The sequence below is a fragment of the Aythya ferina genome (assembly GCF_964211825.1).
Source record: "Aythya ferina genome assembly, chromosome: 7".
NCBI classification, from domain to species: Eukaryota; Metazoa; Chordata; class Aves; order Anseriformes; family Anatidae; genus Aythya; species Aythya ferina.
The window spans coordinates 336,254-359,759 of NC_140302.1; the positions used below are offsets into that span (position 1 = coordinate 336,254).

The 23,506-nt window shown below is 38.4% G+C and overlaps 1 protein-coding gene across 5 annotated transcripts in view; it reads left to right on the plus strand.

Annotated features, from left to right (window-relative positions):
* GRID1 (glutamate ionotropic receptor delta type subunit 1) overlaps positions 1 to 23,506 on the plus strand; it is a 531,300-nt gene that overhangs the window by 209,794 nt on the left and 298,000 nt on the right. For all 5 annotated transcript variants that reach the window (XM_084525443.1, XM_084525445.1, XM_084525447.1 and 2 more), the window contains one exon: positions 13,245 to 13,529. In XM_084525443.1, coding sequence (XP_084381569.1) covers positions 13,245 to 13,529 — 285 coding nt within the window. The remainder of the gene's footprint in view (positions 1 to 13,244; positions 13,530 to 23,506) is intronic.

Here is a 23,506-nt window from a genome sequence, read left to right on the forward strand (position 1 = left end):
TGGTAGGAGAACAGGGACAGAATTATTTTGCTTCTGGTGTGTGACTAAAAGTTACCTGGGGGTTTTTATAATGAGATTTTATGAATGCAAACATAACAGCCAGTTAAGCTTTATTAGTAACATATACTCTAAGTAGCGCATAATCAGAAGTGTAGTAACATCTATGGATAGATGTCATGAGGCTCAAGTTATCCTCTGTTATCTAATTGAGTAACTTTATATTATACAGTTATCCAAATTAGATGAAGTTGAAGGTATTGCATACCAGATAATGGCAGAGTCTATACGTGAAACAGGCTCTTTCAGTGGAAGTTGAGGTCTTTTAATAGTAGATCCTCTGTACGTGGTTCCTTCTGGATTAGTCAGTTTAGGCTTGAATACAAGGGAAGTACTGTTTTTTCTGGGTCTGTCTTCTACTGTGCAACTTGTAGTGTTTTTTTTTTGTTTGTTTGTTTTTTGTTTTTGAATATATATATTTAAATGATTAGCTTGATAAACACAACATCATATTTCATTTGCCTCAAATTATTCAATAAAATGTGTGAGCATTGTAATTAATTATGGGTTTTTGAAAATTCTTAGGATGCTTTAGAATAGTATGGTATGGGCATCACTTGTCTTACTGTTATTAAAACATTGTTAGTATAACATTTTAGCCATAGAAACCTGTATAATAAGTCATAGTCTGTGTATACAATTGTCTCTAGTTCTTTCTACGTCAACTTTATTACAAAGAAAGTTTGAAGTGAAGGTCATACTTGGGGCGTGCCCCTTTCTGCCCTGTTTTGTTGTTTTCAGTGTCTCTTGTGTACATCAGCATCCTTACTCTTCCATAAAGAGTGAGGTTTGCTTCTGGATGATTCTTGATTTGCCTTTCAGTGTGACTTTTCTTTGAACTTTATACTTTTGCGGTAGATGTGGCTTGGAATATGACACTCACCTCTGCCAAACCTGTGCACCGCTCCAGATTACTTTATTAATTTTCAAAGTGGTGTTTTCCATAGAGTGATTTTTCATATCTAGAGAAATGTTAGTGTAAGATATAATTAGGCCAATTTTAAACAATTTTGAATAATATGAGATTAAAGAAATCTGCATCTGTGCAGACGTGAGGGAAGCCTGTTCTGTTGCATCACAGTATAACATAAATCTGTTTATCCACACGTTGAGACTTTTTGTTTGATTGTTTTTAATTTAAAAAAATGCAGTCCCAAATGCAACTTTCGAGAGGTCATATCTCATTTAAGTATCAAAAGAAGTGGCCTGTTCTTTAAGCAGCTTCTGGGTAAAAGGTGTATAAATGTTGAGATGTTTTGAAAATCTGTCCTAAACTTCATATTGGGAACTATCAGGTGCGAAACTTGTTTGAACAACTGGCTCACTTCATGTGTTTAAATGAGAACTCTTGAAAATGTATAGGTTTTGATGTTTTCCCCTGATTTGACTGCTGATTCTGCTGATTCCTTACAGAAAAGATGGAGAGAAACTCAGACTGATGCTCTAACAATTTAGCATAGTTTTATTAGATGTTAAAAATTCATGGGTGGTTTCTGAAGTTATTCTAGGGCAACTGCTAAAAGGCAAACTTTTAGCATGGAGAACATAGATTTGGACTATTTTAATGGCACTGATTTTGTAGCACTGTAAGCAAAGATTTTTGTTTTGAAATAGTGGTGCTGAGTGAGGAGTTGTTCTTTTCCTGAGTATTGAGCAAAAATAATTTTGGCATTCATTGTGTTTCGTGTATGAGGAAAGAAGGAAGTGTTCCTTTTAAAGCTGAGTTTAGAAAAATGGAATAGCAGCTTTAGACCGTTGCTAGGCTTGGAATATTTGCATAATCCTTGAATGCAGTTGTAAGGATGTGATACGCTGCAGAGATCTTTCAATTGATCAACCACTAAACCCTGTCAATAAATATATGCTATAAATACATATTGAGTCACAGCTAGACCTACAAACACTGCAAGTCTTTCGGCAGTTGGCATAAATAGATGCATGTTGTTTGGCAAAGCTGCCTGCCTCACTGTGAGCGCCCTTCCCCAGCCACACAAATTGCTTCCTGGTGTCTTGAATGGCTTATGTGCTGCTGCTGTCTGTTTTGCTGGTAGAACTAACACCTGTTGGGGAGGGGGGGGGGGGGTGGAATCACGAATGAGAATGATAAGAACAAGTTCTAAGGATGTGCATGTCTTGGGCTGGCCTCTGGAGTATGAAACTTGCTGACCGCACGTGAAAGTGACTGCAGCTTTTTCTGAATTTACTGAGTCTCACAATACTTAGTTTTTCTCTTAACGCAGCAGCTCTGATAGTATTATATATGCCCCAGATGCTCAGTTCAAGGTCTCCTGCTTCAAGTTTAGGTCAGTGAAAGTGAAATGCTGCCTTGCATTAGTTTGAATTCGTCATTTTGAAGTAGGTGTTTTCCTGAAGCACAGTAGCAGGTCAGTTAGGGAGAAGGGATCACATGTCAGTGTTTTGGTTTGCTCAGAATTTTCCAGGGGAGTACAAGGGTGCCACGAACGGCAAGTGTTTCCAGCATGCTGGGGAAACAAGGGAATGGAAATCTTTTGCAGCTGGTTCAGAAGCAAAGTTGTGATGCTTAGATGGATGTTCCTTCCTCCTGCTTTCAGCATAAGGCGTGGTACAAAGGAGAACCATTTAAAGGGGGAACTGAAAAAAAAAATTGTATTTTTATATATTTTTTTAAATCAACTTTCTCTTGGTGCTTTTTGTGCATATGAATCATTGCTGTTAATTAGACAGGCAAGCAGGGCTAGCATGTTCCTTGCTTGTCAATACTGTTCGGAATCCAAATGAGTTTCTCAGTACCGACAAACTGGGAGGTTTTATCAGCTTGTCTGGAGCTGCTATGTTTGACTGCTTTTTGTAAATGGCAGGATAGTGTTTTTCTTTTGTGCTTGCCGGAACTGAGGCTGAACCACACTGACGTTAAAGTAATACTCAGCGTGTACATACAAAACAGTCCCAAAGGAGGCGGCAAAGTTGGGCATCCCTGCTGAATGCTAATGAAGGTGTGGAAAAATATTTTTATATCATTATGATTTGTAATGAAAGGCAGGTGAAAGAAGCAGAGGGTGAGAAAATGGAGTTTAGTCTTCAAAAGAAAGCAGTTATTGAAGAACTTGCTAGGAGTGGAAGTCAAATATGCAGTATTCAATAAAGAACATAGCTGTTAAGCCCCTCAAATAATTGAGATGATTTGTGGTTAATTCTACCTCAGATACTGGGGTGGAGGGGGTTCACTTCTACCTAGTGCCTTAAAATAGTATTGATGCCATTGTGAGTAATGTGTAGTTCTGTACAACCAGGTGCCATTCAAAATTGCCAGAAATGCTTATTCAGTTTTAAACATCATGCCAAGCTCTGATTCTTCGAGGAAAAACATTACTAATGGAATTACATTTTGTTATCAAAAGTACAGTTATTCTGGCGGATTCCTATCAGGTACTACTTAATTGATTTTTTAGTATTAAAAACAAACAAAAAACTAGAAAATGTTTAAATTCTGCGATGTTTAGTATCTTTACTTGAATTTGTAAATTACTGTCTTAAAAACAAAAAGCTCAAAACAAACAAAAGAGTAAACAACTTTTTAAAATCCATTATGCAGTCTTTACTGGGTCAGTCTTCCCAATCCACCCAAGTGCAAAGCCAAGCAATACTCAGCTATGAAGTAGAGTATTGGCTATAAGGCTGCATTTGCTCTGAGATTCTTCCCCTCTTTGGAGGAGCTAGAGGGCAGTATCTGATTCGTCCTGTGTAAAGTACGGCTGCCTCTTTATCTTTCACTATTGCTTTCTATTGCTCTCAATTAGTGCACTTTTTTTTTTTTTTTTTTTTTTTTTTTTTTTTTTTTTTTTTTTCCCAGTGGCATATGCCCTGATTTCATGCTGGTAGCTTTACTATACAGGAAGTACCGTGTTCAATGAAGATTAATCCAGAATTTTTACTTAAAAAGCAACTGGTGCATTTGTTGACCACTTGGTGGCATCACTCAGTTGTATGGAAACTGAAATGCTTTGCCAGTAGAGCAGGTTCGCTTCGCTGCTTGGTGTTAAAGGACTTTCATGTTTTATTTTAGCCTATTAAAGTCTGAAGAGAGCTATTAATATGCTTCAGGACGTTAAGTGAAAGCTACAACTCTAGTTTTGGTAACTGCGTTCCTTCTCTGTCGTGTGTTACTTGCCATTTTGAATCTTTATCTGCATAAAAGTCAACAGAAAGCTGGTCTAGATATCTCTTCTTCCTGCCCCCTTTGATAACTTTTCAAGGACAGGAGCTGGTGTTTTATCAGGTTGATAGTGATATAAATGCATAGCATCGTTTTTTATATTTCTTTTTGGTTTGCTTTTCCTGGGAAATTACTTTTAACCTCCAATTGCAGCAGTCAGTATGTATTTTAGGGAAAGGTGCTATGCAATTTTGTGACTTCACTAATGGTAAATAGTTGATATAAAACAAAAGTGTTTTGTAGCCTTCATGCTAAAGCTGGGTGATATTTCCATGTGTGTATAAACCAACAATAACAACTTACTGAAAATGGTGAAACATGGTTGTAAAGGAGGAAGCAAGGCATAGTCACTGTTATGTAGAGGTAAAGGACAGTTCTGGTAATGTCAGGAGAGCTCTGACAGTTTGTATATGCTGCCAATGGGCTTACAAGGTATTGGGTGGTAAGGCGTATAGTTGAAAACAAGTTTTTTTCTAAATACTGCTTCCACTGTGGGCAAAGCAGCACAAGGAAGGTGATGTTGCCATTGTGTGTGTCTGTTTTGTAAGTAAGGGCTAGCAATATCTTTTTTGAGGGGTGTGGGGGAAGAATATATATATATATTGATATTGATATTGATATTGATATTTATATTTATATTTATATATATTAAAATCCCTTTTCTTCCACTCTCTCCCTTCCTGTTCAGGTTAGGCTACTGAATGCTTGAAATGTAATAAAAGAAATGTAATAAAAAGAGCCACTCAAAAATAGGACAGTTCTTCAATATAATTTTTGAAACTTATTTCTTGTAAACATTTCAAATTTTCATGCTTTCCTTAGCTTTCAAGATGCTATTTTTAGACACTGCTTTGTCAGGGATATTCTGACATGCTGACTACATGTACACTTAAGCATGCACACCGGTATATGCATATACTAATTTTCTTGAACCTTTTCCTTTTAACTGATGGCCTACTGAAATAATCAGCATTATCTTAGAAAATATAAGCAATGATGCGTAGCTGATTTTTGGATCAATTAGTGCTTTGAGCTGGACTATTAGGAATTTTACTTGAAGTGAAGACTAAAATATCTGGCTATAGGACTGCATATACCCTGTAGTGGGTTTACGTGGCAAAGTTTTGGTAGCAGGGGGCTATAGGGGTGGTTTCTGTGAGAAAGATCTAGAAGCTGCCCCATGTTTGGGAAGGGCCCCATTGTTTTCCAGATCTGAGCCAATAAGCGATGTTGTTTGCGCCTCTGTGAGAGCATATTTAAGACAGGGAAAAAAACGCTGCGCCACACAGCAGCCGGGAGTGAGAGAACAGCCTTGCAGGTGCCAAGGTCAGTGTTGAGGGAGGGGGAGAGGTGCTCCAGGCGCCGGAGCAGAAGTCCCCTGCGGCCTGTGGTGAGGACCATGGTGAAGCAGGATGTCCCCCTGCAGCCCATGGAATACCACGGTGGAGCAGGGTTCCATGCTGCAGCCCGTGGAGGAGACCACGGTGGAGCAGGTGGCCCTGCACCGACGGAGGCTGCCGCCTGTGGAAGACCCCTGCCGGAGCAGGTTCCGGGCTGGACCTGTAGCCCGTGGAGAGGAGCCCACGCAGGAGCAGGTGACCTGGCAGGAGCTGCTGCCCATAGGGGAGCCAGGTTGGAGCAGTTTTCTCCTGAGGGATGGACCCCGTGGTACGGACCCATATCTGGAGCAGTTCTGAAAGAGCTGCTGCCTGTGGGAAGCCCACGCCGGATCAGTTCATCAAGGACTGCATCCCGTGGGTGGGACCCCACAGCACAGGGGACAAGAGTGATCGAGAAGGAGCGGCAGAGAAGAAGTGCTGTAGACTGACCATAACCCCCATTCCCCGTTCCCCTGCGCCGCTCGGGGGGAGGAGGTGGAAGAGGGTGGATGGGGGGGAAGGTGCTTTTGGTTTGCTTTTTCCTTTGTTTTCTCACTTCTCTCGCTTGTTAGTAATAGGCAATAAATCTTACTGTCTCCTTATGCCGAGTCTGTTTTGCCCGTTACAATAATTATTGCGTGATTTTCTCGTCCTTATTTGAGCCCTTTTCACATATTTTCTCCCCATTCCTCTTTGAGGAGGGGGAGTGAGAGAGCGGCTGTGGTGGAGCTCGGCTGCCCACTCGAGCAGAACCATGACATACCCATACAATTTAGGGTAGATTTTTTAAAATAAAAAAAAAAAAAAAAAAAAAAGTGTTTTCAACTGACTTAGCAGTTTTGTTGCAGTTGCTAAGGTTCAGTTGCTACGAAAAACACCTAAATTTCCCATATCTTATATCTAAGACCAAGGAGATAATGAAATATGTAGGGAAAAAAAATCAGAAAAAGTTTAAGCAATAATTCTTTTATTTCAATGTTATCTAGTGTTGTGTTGTTAGTTGGAAGTTATTACAAAAATAAGTAGCAAAAAATACCCTGTGGAGGGTCAAAATGGCCATTTCACTGCTGGTAAATAAATACCAAGTTTCTGGGAAGTCCAGCAGGATTACCCATCTGACAAACACCAGCTATGCTCTGTTCTCTTTTATCACATTGGGCTTCTGAATGCTAGCGAGCAGGGGAACACAGGACATCGGGAGCTATTGGTGAGGCTATGTCAGACTTTCCTGTAGCTTCCAAGATAGTCACATCAAGGACTGTGGGATCTAAGAATGCCTGGTTTCTGATCCCAAATACAGAATAACAGATGCTTAAATAAAAGGGAATACTTATTGCTCTTAAATGCTGTATCTAAAAAACGATCCAAGTTGGGCTAGTTAGGAGGTTTGTTTGGTTTGATTTTTACAACAAACCATTATTAATTTCAAATTTGCTTCATTCTTTTAAAATGCATTTTGTTTTGATTGAAGGTCTGTATAGTGGAATGAGAAACAATCATCTTCACTGCATAAAGATGATGCAGCAATAAAAGTGCTACATATAATATCTATATGGTTGACGTCTGTTATCTTTTTCTCTATTAATGGTTATTCTGTTGTGAGAAGTTTGTGTATTTCTAACAATACAATAATTCCTTAGTTACCTGAAAAAAGGAGGTTGTAAATGCAGAATGTAAAGTAAGCAAAAGCCTATAGAAACGGGAAAAGAAAAAAGATTCTAATTGCAGAGCATCCAAAGAAAGGCAAACTGCAAAACTTGACACTAGGTATTAATAATACACATTTATAATAAATTGCCCTTCTCAGTTAATGAAAAAAACTGAAGAGTAAGCAAACATAATCCAAATGTAAAGTAAGGAAGAAAACATTATTTTGGAAACCCCACTTAGTGAACCATAAGGTTGAGAGAGTGGTTAAATGATCTTGATTTTGATATTGCCCTCAATTCATCAATAGTAGGAGCGAATCTTTCTATAGATCAATAATTTTAATAGGAATATCTTCAGTGGTATTAAGATTACTTTAATTCTACATGCCTGATGGAGTGGTTTTGCACAAAAGCATTTAAATTTTAAAGATCTTTTAAAGACCTAAACAGAATGCAAATGTAGGTAGCTAAAAGTCTTGCCACTTTTCTACATGATCGTATTTGTTGTAAGTTTGTGCCCCTGACTTCATAGAAGTTTCTTGTACTACTTTAGAGACATTTGTTTTTTGTTTAGATGTGCATGAAAATGCTTTTTTTTTTTTTTTTTTTTTTTTTTTTTTTTTCTCTCTCTCCTGAAGGGACTGTATCATCATCCCTCTTGTTTTGAACTATTGCTGGGAGGGCTGCTGTCTTTTTTCTTCTGCCATCATCCTTTTTATCTCATCTTAGTGCTCCAATCTCCCAGAAGGACTTCTTTCATTTAACTTAAAAAATACCTTCATGGATGAGTTTCATGAAGACCTTATGTCTTGATTAAAGTTACAGTTTATCAGCTTTCTGAATGGGTATGTTTTTATCTCCTAATTCTTGTCTATTCCAATGTTTTACTCAAAACCTTTAGGTGCATCTGCTCACTTATAAATTGACAAACGAATCAAATTGCTGGTTAAATTTTGTATAGAGGAATAATACAATAGCTAGTTTATTGTTTGTGTATAGCACATATTTTGCATCTGCTAGGGTATTTGGTAGACTTGCCAACTGTGCACCTTCAGCAGAATAAATTACAGGCCTTGATAATTTCAGGAAATACAGTGATTTAGTTTTCCAAAAGATATTCTTCCTAGAATTTGCTATGTTTTCTTGAAATTGATGTTCTGATAATACTTTTTTTTTTCCTTCTGGTTTTCAAAGATAAACTATGTGAAAAATAACTTATCAGCCAAATTGACTGAGACAATAATACTAAGGCAAATGTTAAGTCCCTCATCTCAGCAGGATGGTAGCTTTGAAACCTAATTACAAACACTTAAGTGCCAACTTTGTTAATCATTTCATTGCAGGCTACTACATCAGAAACACCAGGTATGTGCAGTGTGACTGTATTTCTATTCCCTTGCTGCATCTGATGTTCTCTTCATTTGAAAATCTTTCTAAGCAAAAAGGCAGCAACCTCTCAATTTTCAAACAGTAGAAATTTTTTAAAGCACAAGTTATTTTATTAGGATAATTTTCCATTCTCTGTGCAGTGAAGAGCTCTTAAGGGCTAGTCAAACTGGAAAAGGAAGAAAAAATGTCGAGGAAAAGAGGGAGGATTTATCTGATGGGGTTCAAAGTGGGTAGGACCAGCTGTAGTGATACACAGAAGTGAGAGACATCAAGGCTTTGAAGTCTGAAGAAGCTGTGCGAATGCCAGTAGGTGGATATATTACTAGATCAGAAATTAGTGGCAGCTGGTCTATTGATAACTGTGGAAACAAAGGAACAAGTTAGTATCCTATCCTGAATAATAGGAAACCACTGAAAGGGGAGGCTGAAAGATAGTCATATTGTCATGTTGCCAGGAGCAAGATAACAGTTTATTTTTGAGTATTTTGATTATATGTAGTTTGGAGAGAGGGATTTAATTATAGGGAGATCTGAGCTAAAGCCCTTAATACAAATATCCTTGTGAACATGGTGACAAACTTTGTTGTCCACACGTCTTGAGAAACAGGATGGCAACACAGGAAGCACCTGTAGAAGAGCAAGATCTTAAATGTGATTCTAGCAGAATTCTAGTGTCATATGCCGCAGAGTCCCACACATTAAAAAAGGCAGTAGAGATAAGGTGCAGTATGAAAAAATCATAAGCAGTCTTTCAGGCTCACTTGTGGTGTTAAAGGAGATAGAGGTGTGGTCCAAGAATGTGAAAAAGTTTACTGTGCATAGCTATGATGTTAGAGTCAAGTTAGAAAAACGGGTGTTAGAAGATTACCCAAATACGTAAACCTGTGTTACTTCTGCCAATATCATGACAGAGATAATATCCAACACAAAACCTAGAAAAAGATACTGCTTACATAGAAGGTAAATGTTAGAAAATCATGCAATAGATGGGGAATTCATCTATTCTTCTGTCATGGAAATAACAGTTTAAGACAATATGTCAAGCAGATTTGAAAAAGGGAGTTGTTTAAAGTCATTTTCAGAATAGGTTAGGAGAGATGCTTCACTGAGATGATTCCTAAATTATCAATTAATCTAATTTATAAACAGTCAAGGATAAACTTGGGAGATGGTCTGCAGTTAGAAGAAAATATTGACCAAAACCTACCATGAAATAATTTTATCTGCTAAAATAGTTTGAATGCCAATTTATTCTCTAAGTATGATGATCATGTTTTCACCAGGTTAACATGCACATTTCTTGCAGTATGGCTTGTGGGATGTTGGTATCCTCTTAAAATGTATCCTGACAATGAAGATGTTTGATACAGTAAATTAGTAATTTCACTGCTATATGAATAGCAATAATCCAGAGGCAAGATTGCTAGAACGTTGCATCTTTTATCTGTAGAACTCAGATTTAAAAGCATTTCTTTAAATCTGAGATTATTACCTACAGCGTAAATAAATAGGAAAGTGTCTTCACTAGATGAAAGTGTGGTACATCTCTAGTAAATAAGAAAGATCGCTTAAGATCAATGTGTTTGGATTCCTCTCTCCCTTGTTATTAAGTTTATATGAACCACAGTGCTTCAAATTTCTGAATTTCAGTTTTAAGGAAATAAGGATGGGGGTTATGAAATTAATGTACAAAAAGTTCAGGTTCTTTTGAGTGCCTGTGAAACTATAGCCGAGGTACAGAATTACTTATTTATTCAGTCACATGGTCAGGGATGCTTGATGGTTGCTCAAAATCCATAGCTAGTATAAACTAAAACAAAATTACAAATATTTTCTCATGCCACAAAAATTTGCATGCAATAAAGCATAGCCATGCATGGGGAACATGGGGGAATGAGAAAGGGGGTGGGGGGATGAAGAGAAAGTTCTAAACATTCTCACCAGTTTTCTTCTGGGATTCTGTAATCTTTTCAACATTCTCTTGGTAAGTAATTTCAAGATGTCTTAAGACTTGAGAATTTTTTTAATGAATTGGAGTCTGTTGTACTTTGTAGTTGTGTTCCCCGTTGTGTTACTCATGTAGAAAAAACTTCTCTTAATGTGCTAAAAGCTTCTCAGCATTCAGAACAGTAAGGCTGGAGAGGTTGAACTTGAACTTCTTGGAATCAGTCACATTTTATTCAGCAAAAGTCTTCTATTGAAAATGACATGCACTGTTTCACGTTCTGTGATTTGACTAAACGTGATTCAGAAAATATGAAACCTTTCTCTTTAGTCATTCCAGTTTATATTTCCTGCTGTACTATTGCAAAACAAAGGCAAGAGGAGAAAGCACTGTGTAGCATATACTTTCAGGCAGAACAGAGTCAATTGACAAAATATCAGAATGTAGAAGCTGATTGACTAATTCTTCATTTTAACCCATTGGTACAAACTGCAAAACAGTGTCCCTCAACCAAAACAGACATCACTGAGGTATTTCAGCTGTGTTCTTTGGGCTGTGTGGGGAGAAATACGGACTGTTCGTGGGCTGTCATATCTCTTTGGTCTCTTTGCGGCTAGTATGTTAGCAGCTTTTTATTAGTGTAAATTGCTGAATGAAGTTATCTCTTGTCATGCAACTGATGATCAGTTCTATATTGCATGAATAAGTGACTGTCTGAATGCAGCCTTCTGTCTGAAAGGGCTTTGTTTCTTCTCTTCCGTCTGCTTGTGCAAGTAAATTATTTCTTCTGTGGATCTGTGTGGCTTTGCTTCTCTCGCCCTTGGTGGTGGCAAAGCTCGCTGGCTGGTGTTCTCTGCAGGGGTCTATAGCTCAGCTCTGCTGTTCTCTCCCTCTGTTCCCACTTCTCTGTTTCCTGTTCCCTCCCCTACTGTGACTAAATAAATTACCTGTATGGCATGTTCCATTTTCTCTGGCAAAGAGCCTGGGAAATCAAATCTGTTCCTGAACCTGGGTCTCCCATTTGGCAAATGTAATGACTCCCCACTGCTAAATCAGGTCAGCTCTCAAGAAAAACAAAGAACAATTTCGTATAACTATAATTAACACAGAGTAAATTTAGATAATGCAGCTGACATATGTTTATTGTAAAGACCATCAAGTAGCATTTCATTTTTCTCTGCTGCATTAGGATACATGTTGAATGCTCTGTATGGAGAGAGGATCAAACATATTTTGTTATTCATATAAAAGTGAAAAGTATTTATTTTGTCTGTTCTAAGAAGATATTTGGTGAAATGATTCATTGGTTGCATTAGGCACAGCTTTATGTATTTAATTATCATGGCTTTATATAATTATTTGATAATTAACAGTTAATTATTAATAGTTATTCATAACCTGTCCCACTCCTTTGGCTCTTTGGCCTCTGAATGTGGAGATACAAAAGGAAGTGTTCGGAGGAGGACAAAGAAATCCTTCTAGCATGCTGTGTTCATTTTCCTACCACTCTGCTCAGTCTGTTTCCACCAGAGACTGGCGGAGCTGCTCCATGACTGGGGGGATGCGTGTCCCACCCTGCCTGGCACGTGCCCTGGCAGCCTCATAGCATGTGCCATGCGTGGGCAGCCTGCTCTTCTGTGCCGAGGCAGCACCCAGGGAAACGGGGTGGTTTCCTTTGGGCAGGCTGTGCTTATGCAGGCGGTCGCATGGGGACCGATGCTGCTGAAACCCTGAGCAAGCCCCCAGCCCTCCTCACAGGCTGCCCTGGGGAGCTGGAAGGCGGGTGAGAGCTCACTGTGCTGCTTGAGGAGCTCCTGGAGACACACTGTACCACATACTGACTAAATAGCTGCTGAGGTATAGCTAGGGGCTTTGGGTGGAAACCCTTTCCAGCGCCAGCTGAACATCAGGGTGACTGACCAGAAGGAGCGAGCCGTGAGGGCGGCAGCCAATGCCCAGGCCACACAGGCCTCTGCCACCATCACTGCCCTCCCTGCACTTCCAGCTCAGTAACACTTTGTTCTTTGAAGCAGGTGGGCTCAAATGTAGATGCTGTGATTTTAAGTGGTACGTGCTTTCCCAGATCTTTTTACAGACAACTACAGTGTTATTAATAAATGTTTAGTCATTCATGACTTGCCTTCATTCTAATGAGCACTTCTGTTGTTTCCTTGTTGCTCTGAGAGGCAAGCAGTGAATGTTTCTTCATCAATTTAAAAATCCTTCAAAACTCTGTTGTATAAGAAATTTCCTTGAAACTGAAATCACTCTCTGTTGTCTGAAGCCCACAGCCAATGTGCATGACCAAGTCAGAGGTGGGTGGTGCACTTAGAGCCCTCACAACAAGGGCTGTAATCTCCATTTGCATTGGCTTCAGTCTGAAGAAATGAGGACAGTAATGGTATCTGTTCTCAACTTGGTCTTATCTGTACAGATTGCAGATACTGTCTCCTACTGTAAAGGTACAGGACCTATCTCTGAAAGGCTTCAGCTGATACTGTAACAGAAATCTCTTCAGCTCTCTGTTAATGGCAAGGGTAAAGCCTGTCTTGTACTGTTCATAGCATCCAGATCAGTCAAGGAGTTTTTTAAGCCTGCTTCAACCCTACTTTATTTCTTTTCTTCTCCAGCCTGTGACCTGATGACCCTAGGGATCTTAGCCTTAGTGACATCCACTGGCTGTGCCTCGGCCAACGCCCTGCAGTCCCTGACGGATGCCATGCACATCCCACACCTCTTTGTGCAGCGCAACACAGGAGGCTCCCCGCGCACAGCCTGCCACCTGAACCCCAGCCTGGAGGAGGAGGAGTACACACTGGCTGCCCGACCACCAGTCCGCCTCAACGACGTTATGCTGAAACTGGTCACTGAGCTGCGATGGCAGAAATTCATAGTCTTTTATGACAGTGATTACGGTGAGTAAAGCGGAGGATTTCAGATGCTATGAAATTGATTTTTAAACTAGGGAAAGGAGAGAAAAATATAAAAGGGAAGGGGGTAGAACTTTCTGGGCTCTTCCTCGGCAAAGGGCAAAGTGTTTTAAGTGACACGGGTCTTTGATTTGAAGGAAAGGTTGCAGTGAAAACTAATTCTCAGACAAGCAGCAAAGTTGCTTAGCAACATCTACCAAGACAGCCAAAGTTTGAATCATCTCACACTTTTTCAGTAAAAAATTAATAAAGTGTTGACATTGATTGGCAGAGGTCATGTAGCTGCGCAAGGAAGTTCAGCGTGGCCTCTACCCATTCCCTGAAAACACTTTCTATCAAAGCTGAGTACTGTTCTCTTTAAAAATTAATTTTCAAAATAACTATTGCCATATCTTTTTGCACATGCTTCCTCTCACTATTCTCCATTAGGAGTAACTTTCAGTGTTATACTTCTTGGCATTAAACCAAGAGGTAGAGTTAGCTTTTTTACTACATCTGATGCATCTCCTTCAGCAATTTTTTTCCTTTGGTCTGAAACTTAGGGAAAAGAAGTCTATGTCCAAAGAAATTTACTACCCTGTAATGGGTGTAAAGAAGCAAAAAAAAATAAACCTTGCATCATGCCAAGATCTGAGTGAAGGGAAGTGAGTGCATATTTTTTGTTAATCTGCTCAACGGATAGGAACATTGTTCCATATGATTAACTTACAGTATTTTCAGTACTCTCATCTTAGTATATAGCATCTGTAATAGGGGAAATAAATTTTCTATGCAATGTTTTAAAACCATGTAAACACTTTGGGTTTAAAATGTGATATGCATGTTTTTGGTGTGGTGACTTAGTATGAACAGAATATAGGGAAAGGAAATTGACATTAGATTGTAGTTGGAAAGATAATCTCGTGTATCTCTGTATATGTATATAGTTTAGATTTTATACAAACTTCACCAATTACAATGTAGCTCTTTATTTGTATTCATACTATATTATGGAGGATTTTCACTGGTGAATCAGAGATAACATCTTTGGTTTTGAATTTGGGCCACTCATTTATTTTTATTAAAAAAAAAAACGGACTGTGCAAAGGGTTGACTTGTTAGATATGCTATTGAAGAAGAGCAAATGACCAGGCAGAAGATGAGGAGGATGATTTTAAGTGGGAAATCAATTGAGGCTCTATCACGTTTTTAATTATATAAAATTATTTTAAGCATGAGAAGTTGCCATGATAACTTGCATTAGAAGTAAACTGTAGGCTCAAAAATGTAGCAACCTAGCAAATAAGCTGTCAATTATTACTGTCCTATATAATGCTCCACTACTGAATGCTTTGAAAGCAAAAAACGCAATGTACATGGTAGGTGCTCTTTTGGTGTAGCCTTCCTGTAGTGATGGTAATGTTGCTATATAGCATTAGGGTTGGACTTAAGAAGATTAAATTATTCAAACAGTTACTTTCAAGAAAGTAACTTCAAAGGGAGCAGTTTAAACCCCCAAGATTCCTGGCCTTGGTAACACTGCAGATGCCTTAAGTAGAACCTGTTGTCACCCATATTCCCTTGTAGCAAACCTGGTTTTATATATTATCCCATCTCTTTTTCTATTAATACAGGTTTTTTGCCCTTCTCTGCAAAGGGTTAACATCTCTATACCAAACCCTGAAGCCCTTAATTTACATGGTCTGTAAATTTAGATATCAAATTAATCTTTTCTGTTTATAGCAGACTGTCCTTCACCTGTCACCCATAAAACAAACTCTAAAAGGGAATGGAGGATTGCTGCACGTATTATGTTCCTTCCAGTTGAGAACATGTTGTATACTGCAGCTGCCCGTGCACTATTTCCTCTTTGATGTGAAAGGGACAACTATCTTATAAGAATTCCATTACAATGATGTTTTCATAAGAATTTGGTTGGAGGAGTTTCTGTAAAGAAGCACTTGGCAATTGAACCTTGCCAACTTTGGGCAGGCATTGGTGAATACAGGATAAATAACCTAGTGCCCAGGAAATTGCATGCTGAGCTCAAGAACAGCACCTGGCTCTCAGGGCATGCCCATTGCCCTCGTTAGTTTGCTTCAGCAGAGCTGTACTTATGCATGTTCAGCGACACTTCCCCGCTCAAAATGCAGGAGTTGACTGCTGGCTTTCAGGAGGGAGGTCACTAGAGGAACGTGCGTTTGTCATTATGGAGGGTTTCCAGCATTGGGCGCTTGTAGTTTAACAAATAGTCCTTCTCTACCTACTACGTGGAAGTTATACTATTCCCTGGAGTAATGTTTTAATTTGTCCATCTGCTGATCTCTAAAAATGAGCCAATCCCTTGGTGTCCTCCTTGTGGAAACTGTCAAGTTTTTTAAAGACAAAATAACATTGCCCAATTTAAAGAACTCCTGTGTTTACAGTAATTCTGCACTATACCGGAGCTGAAAAATATTTACCGCATGAATTACTTGTCCCTTAACAGACATACATTTTGTATTATAATTTCTGCACTTGCTAAATTAAGGGAAAGTAACAGACTTTGCAGTCAGAAATACAGAGTAGTCACTGAATCACTGAACAGCCTAAAGAAAAAATACCTTAATAGATTTGTACTTGTGATAAAATATACTTTATCTGACATTTTTTCACTGAAGCAACAGATAGAAATCTGTATGCATAACTTCATTGAAAGAATGTGGTCCTTCACAGTAACATGCCTAAAATTCTGTTTTTGAACCTGTAACAAGAAATGGAGAGAGGTCGCAGGAAAGACGCAGGCATTTTAAAGAGAATTGCATAATGCGGAAGAGTTCAGACTGTGTCATTGCATCTTACCTGAAACCAGCTTTTAGGTTTTGTCACTTTTGTGCTGAAGAATTGTATAATAGCTTGGTTCTGGAAAAGTGACCTTCCAGTGACCTCAGACTTGAAAGCTGTAGCATGCGAACTCTTCTCAATGACACAAGAGTGGAAGAAAGGTCAGTTAATACATACCCATACAGTTCTCCTGTATTTGTATAAGGAAAAATGAGCTTTTGTACAATTATAGAGAGATTTCATATAAATAATGCATCTTTATGACTCAACCCTTGTTTTTTCACTTCTCTCTTTTATGGTTCATGCATAATTTCAGGGGAGGTACAGAAATCTACTTCCTGTTGATCAATATGGGAGTTTTCTCCTGATGAGACTGCTGCCTGATAGGAAAATGATGGTAAGGGACTATACAGTAATTCATGTAAGCCATGGCTAAGATAAGATGAAACAAATCTCCTTTCTTGCTGTTGTGCTGTAGAGCTGTTGGAGCTCAAGGCCAGAATGAAGGAGACTGAAACCTATCTTTGACATGTTATTCTCTGCCATACCATTTTGAGAAGGCTCTCAAGACCCTCTAATGCTTTGCTTTCCCATGTGTGAAAAGGAAAGAAAAACATTTCTCCCCATGTGACTGAATTGGTTTCAGAATTTCCTTAAGTCTTAAGAATTCTTTAAGTAACAGAATTAAGTGGTACATTCAGGAACCAAGCAACTCCAGTAAGAACTCAAAGGTAGTCATGGTCATGTTAAATGCATTGTTTTACTTTAAATGTTTGTATGAAAATCCCATGCTAAATCAGGGTATTAGATATTAATTTTCTGGGGAAAATATGAATTGACCCAACGTTGGCAATGGCTGTCATATAGTGCTCAGTGGCACTAGGTCTATCTACCAAAGACCCTGAAATAGCAGCGAGATAGGTTGTCATCCTAAAAAGCTTCAAGTGTGCTGATGTTTTGAATTGCTTTTTCTTGGACAGGAGTATGTTTTGTGCAGCAGCATATATTGCATCAGTGGTGTGCAAAGGCCTAGGAGAAGTGTAATATTTTATTTTGCTGACCTCCTGGATGTAGAAACATCAGTAATCAAATTTTCTGACACAAAAATTGGTAGCGTGGCAAGTTTCATATAGATTTTTACCAAGCTCTAAAATGACTATAGGTTAAAAGCAGTGGGTGCTGCCCACAGTAAGACAAGATTGGGTAATAAACAGTTGAAAATGTACTTCTGGGGTAAGCAAATAGCCCTATGGTTAGAGGAAGGATTTGGGAAGGATTATGATAGCTGGATATGAAAACAAAAGCAATGAGGAATATCAAGTCATAGTTTTGAAGAGAATGTGAGTAATAGCTATGTTTTCACCAGATTAATTTTACTGTTGGAAGCGCTTTGTCTCTGTGGTTATATCAAGTCTCTCTGCTTCCCTGCACGTGCATATTTTACAATGTAAGACAAAACAGGTTTTTTTTTACGACTCTACTTTGTTACTGAAATGATATTAGAACTGTGAAAGGGAGCGGAGCTGCAGTATTTTATTTTTAATTTTTGGTATTGATAACTCACAGTGTTGTCTAGTTAAGGAAAGTGTTGTACAGAAGCTTTACAAAAGAAACTTTTGAAGAACTTTGGAGCTTTCAAGACTCTATGGAGCTCTGTTCCTAAAGGAAGGGAAAAAAACCCTGCTGCTGCTACTACTAAAAAAAAGGGTTTTTTTACTTTATTTTTAATTTCTTTTTTTTTTTTTTGAGAGTAAGGATTTTTTTCATTATACCCATGGATGCCACTTCCATTTGAATGCTTCTGGATGAATCCTGTTATGTAGAAAGCAGTTGGTTTTCAGTGTGCTGTTTCCTGTTTGTTTTTTTTTTTTGATTGTTTGTTTATTTTCCCTACAGTAGTTATATGGTAGTTTTATTTCCAAGTCCTAACTGTCAAGAGCCCTTGATTTAAAGTTGCAAACATTATTCTATCAATAGTTTTACAACTAGCAATTGATCCTGAGATGGTCTACAAGGGCTTTTGTGCAGGTCACTACTCAATTACACAAAAAATACTACATGCAATTATTTGATCTGCTAAGGAAACTAGTAATGAAATTTGAGATATGCTTAGTTTTACACAATTCCTGTATGTAATGCTGAGAATCAGATGTGGAGCATTGGCTGTCACATCAAAAGCAAAGTAGGACATTTGCATATGTGACCTCCATCTTACTTGCTTTACTTTATCATAAAAATGTACTTTATTCTTGTCCGTATAACATTAGATGTCTTCTGCTTCTTGTGCCATTAGCTCAGTTGTTGGACAGCCACTTCTACATTGCTAGGGCTGCCATATTTCTCTGCAGACTTTTGCTGCAACCATTTGTTTAACACAAATACAGGGAGTATGGCACTTGAGTTCTGGACCAACTGCGCATGTGTTGCTATGTGCCAGTTCAGCACATCTGACGCTACCAGAAGGTGTTAGGCTTTTTCTGCATGTGCTATATGGTTGAGTTTACATGTATTATTAATAACACCCGGCTTTGGTCAGTTGGAGCATCGCAGCTGGAACTGTTGCAGAGAAGCTTGAGTTGGGATTCTTGTTTTTGTGTATTGAATTGAAGCAACCAGCCACAGCCTTCATTACACTCATCAATCCCCAACAGCAATGATGCAGGGAGGGAGTCCTTGGACACCTCTGTCATTGTTGGTGCTGAATAAAAATAGAAAGGGAGGTATAGACTGGACTGTAACTCTGTTCCTTCCAACAAGAAGCAGGATCCTTTGAACATTTTTTATGTGCAAATTCTGCACTGCCTGGTTATTCATGTGTAACAGCACTACTGGATGTCTAGACAAATACAAAATCTTCAACTTTTACCTGGATGGAATGGAATTAAGGTTTTCCGGGGGGGGGGGGGGAAGAAACTATGTCTGACATAATGTATAATCACAATTACTGCTGCAGAGAATGCTAGGAAAGAAAAAATCCAGCCAAGTTCTGAGAGTCCCATGGGGAGTTTATGATGTCGTGGGGTAAAAGGAAAAAAATAAAATTGACCTTTTGGATTTTACATTGAATTTGATCTGGAAGCTATTGAAGAAATGGTATTGTGTGTTCCTATATTTATCCTTGAAACACTTTTCTGACTGTAACAGCACTTAAAGTAATTGGGCTACTTAAATTAAACATGGATTTTTGTCATTTGTGATAGTATGTTTTATTTAATAATGCATCACTGTATATAACACTAAATGTAATTAAAGGAAGTCAATTTCACTTGAAATTATTACTTATAAATTAATTTGAGTACGTTGATTTTTAAGGTATACGAGTAAGTGTGCTAACAGGAGCAAATAGCAAAAGTAAGACTCCCCTTTTTTCCCCCGTAATTCCTAGCAGAGTATGTGAGCAGTGGCCAGAGGTTGCTTCCCATAAAAGCTATTCACTAAATACTTTCAGGGCAGCACCTGTTATGATACACAAATGGTCTTAAAATTACAGCACAGCCTTTATTCTGAGAGCATGCTATCACAGCCTCCCCAGAAGTTCACTAGTAGCAGATGGCATTCAGAGATCTTTGGGCAAACAGTTTGGGCAGTTTCAGGCAAATTGTGCTACTCAAATTTGAGGCAGGTTACGGAAATAATTTTTGTCTTCCAAAGAGTTTCAAAAATGCTTTGTAAAGAGTGGATGAAAGTTCTGAAAATCAAAATGCTGTGTGTGGTTCAGCACCTTCAGAATAGAAGGCTTGCCTCCTCAATTTAAAATCATTATATTTAAAATCTGTTTGTACCTTAAAAAAAACAAACAAACAAACAAACAAAAAACAACCTTCAAAAGTGTGTATGTGTGTGTGAGGGAAGCTCATGGAAAAATTAAATGAAAGCCTTATTAGAAGCAGTCTTTCACTGTTTTTTTCAGCTCAGTCACCTGGTCAAAAGTAATTATTAGTCTAGTCCTGAAGGCATCACTGTGCGTTCTTTACTTTTTGCAAATCCTTGTAACATTTTAGCTAACAGTCTCCAGGCTTAGCTTTCCTGAAACCAGTGGCTATTGGTGATTTAGTTTCTTTCATTTTTATTTTTTTCCCTTTATGCTATGAAACAGAAAGATGTTTCATAACACAGCATAGTGTCTAAAGAAAGAGCAAAGTTCAGCAGCTTGGAACTGGAGGGTGCAAATTAATTCATTTTGAACAAAGAGGTCTTTGAAAATTGTAGATGTCATTTGCAGAAGGTCCTAAGTTCTCAGACTTTCTTTCCCTTACTGATGGTAGTTTGAGTCTCCTGACTTTTCAAGCCATGGCATAAGGCTAAACTGTTCAGGCGTGTGTGAATGACAAGGAGAAATTTAAAGATGATTTGGTGTACTTGAGCAGGGAATCCGAGGAACTAATTCCAGGAGGGGAGTCTGCTTAGTTCACATTTGTTAGGTAGCAGATGTTTATACATCTATTTAGAAACTGTTCAATAAATGCATAGCTAAAACTTGGATTATAGAAGGATAAAGTCTGTCTGTCCTGGAGGATGTTTGCAGGCCTTCAGGCAAGAATACTATTATTCTGAGAAAATATAATCACATTATCTCAGTATGCAGTTAACTTTGGTGAGTAATTTTCCTGTCTCTATTGTCTTTCATGGCAAGTGTGTGTGTATGTAAGTATACACATATGTAGATATACGTATGTGCAGAGTTCATATATGGAATGAAGAAAATGCTCCCTCTGCTCCCTTTCTGCCATTGTCCACTTCCTTCTCTAAGCTTTCTGATGCCACACTGGACAGGATTTTTTGGCATTCTTCCTAATGGGGAAGGTTTCTTTTCCATTTTACCCAATTAAGAGTTGGCATGGCTTCCCATCACTGCTCTGTGCTGTCTTTACTGAAACAGAAATTCTAGTCCTTCCCATATTTTCTGTATTTAGATACTGATTTTTATTTGTTTTTCCTGTTGTACACCTTTTTGTGGGTTTCTTCAGCACTCTTTGTGATAGGTTGGAGCTAGCACTTTGACCAGGACTATTCCTTTTTTTCTTCTGATCAATGATAAACTGTGAATAAACGTACTCTGAAGGATTCTTTTTGCTTCCTCTCTGCTAGTAAAGCATGGTGTATGTTAGAGAACAGATAATATTATTGGTCATTGTCTTCATAGAATGAATTAATCTTGGGTGCCCCAATGAACAGAAAGCTCCTGAAATCCTTGTGGAGCATAAGTATTGGAGGGAATGTAATTTTGATTGAGCCCTGAGGGTCAAAATGTTTTTCCTGCATAGTGTGGCTATCAACAAGTATGTGCTGTTACCATGCCTACACTGCACTCATATGCTTGTGTTATATTCATATACTTTTAAAACGGGCTACAGCATTTGTGTATATATATATATATATATATGGTAGCAAAATTATTAGCACCGGCTTTTTGTTCAATGTTCAGGAACTGGAAAGATCTGATACATGCAATCCAAGACTGCACTTAAAAGTAAAGCCACAATTAATTTTCTCTTCTGAAAATGCAAGTTAGGATTGTAAGTAGTCTGCACTGCAGGTGGAATATGACATAAGTATTATCAATACTGTGAATTAAAATAAACACAAAGGCTGTTCACTTAGCCCCCAAAGAAACTGAAGATTTATTTTGTGTCAGGAAACAAGGAAGGAGAGAATGCTTTTCCTTAGCAGGAGAAAAAAAAGGGGGAGGTATTTGAGGGGATGATGAAGAGTAAGCAAAGCTTGATTGCTTTTCAGATGGAGGTGAATGCAAAAAAAAAAAACAACTCTTTCAGTGAGGTAATTAATACAGAACATGCTAATGTAATAAAGAAGTAAATTCTTGTCAAACATTCTCAATTAAAACTGCACACGTTTCCATCTCGATGGTCCCTCTCTTCAGGAAGTGATCTATGAAACTATTGTGACTCCCTCAGCCATGTGAGTATCAAAGCATTTGGAGTTACCTGGGCTCAGGGCACAACACCAAGTTGTACACTTAGTCAATACTGGAGTCATTTGTTATATTCTACGTTTATAACTTTATATTAAACTATCCATTCAGTGAAGTTCTTTTTATCATAGCATCTGAGCAATTTATAGTTTAATGAATCATCCTGCAAGACAAGAGAACTGTGCTTATTCAGTTGTATAAAAATTGCACGGGTGTGAGGAGTGTTGGACCTCTTGGATTTGTATGACTACAAAGTAGGCATCTTACTCCCCTTGATTTCAGCAAGGTTATGAAGGTGGTTGTTAATGTTTAGCTAGCTGTCCACAGATATGCAAGCTTTTCTTCTTGGCTAGAGCAGGGCGAAGGTGCGAAGGTTTACTGTTCCTTTAATTTTGCTGTGCAGGCCTTTTGCAGTCTTTGTTTCTGTTCTGGTGTATTTAATGCTTAGATCTGTTGCTTTGGGAGTTATTTTAAGAGTTATTTCAATCATTGTAGAAGCAAATGCATCATTAGACTGTGAAGAATTAAACAAAAAGTGGAGGAAAAAAATGCTTCACAATTTGTATTATTCAGAGTCAGAGCCCATTAGGAATGTAATCTCAATGTCTAAATTCCATTGGAGAGTGATTTAATATTCATCATGTTATTATAGCATTTGTTTAAATGGAAATAATGCATTATTTTTGTGTACAAATTGAGTAAATAGGATTAGTCTCATTACTGGGGAACATTGAGTCCTACAGAGATCCTTTTAATACTGGATGTTTTGTTTTTGTATCTCTCTTTGGTAATCGACACCCCCAAATAAGCTGTTTCTAACAAAAACAGATGGGAGAATCACAGAGGGCTTTAAGAAAGAGTGGAAAATTGAATAAGGATATCCCTCAATTTCATTGATAATTCCCTGTTACAGGAGAGCTCTGAATGGAAGTAGAGCTACTGTAATGCTACTTGGAGCCTGCAGTTTAGTTTATCAATTTGGAAGACCTATGGGGTCAGAAACTATTGACAGTCCCTGATTCCCAGATGCCTATCTCATCCATCAGTAAGAATTGAACTCTCGGCTGGGTAAATTCTTCAGCTGATGCGTAGCAGAGTGGGAAGGGAACTTGGAACAGTAGTTCAGCTCTGGTGCATATTATGACCAGCTTGAATTTGATTTCCAATGTGACAGCAATTGTTTCTGGTCTGCCTCTGGCGCCTATTTTCTTGTGTCATCACCAAAATG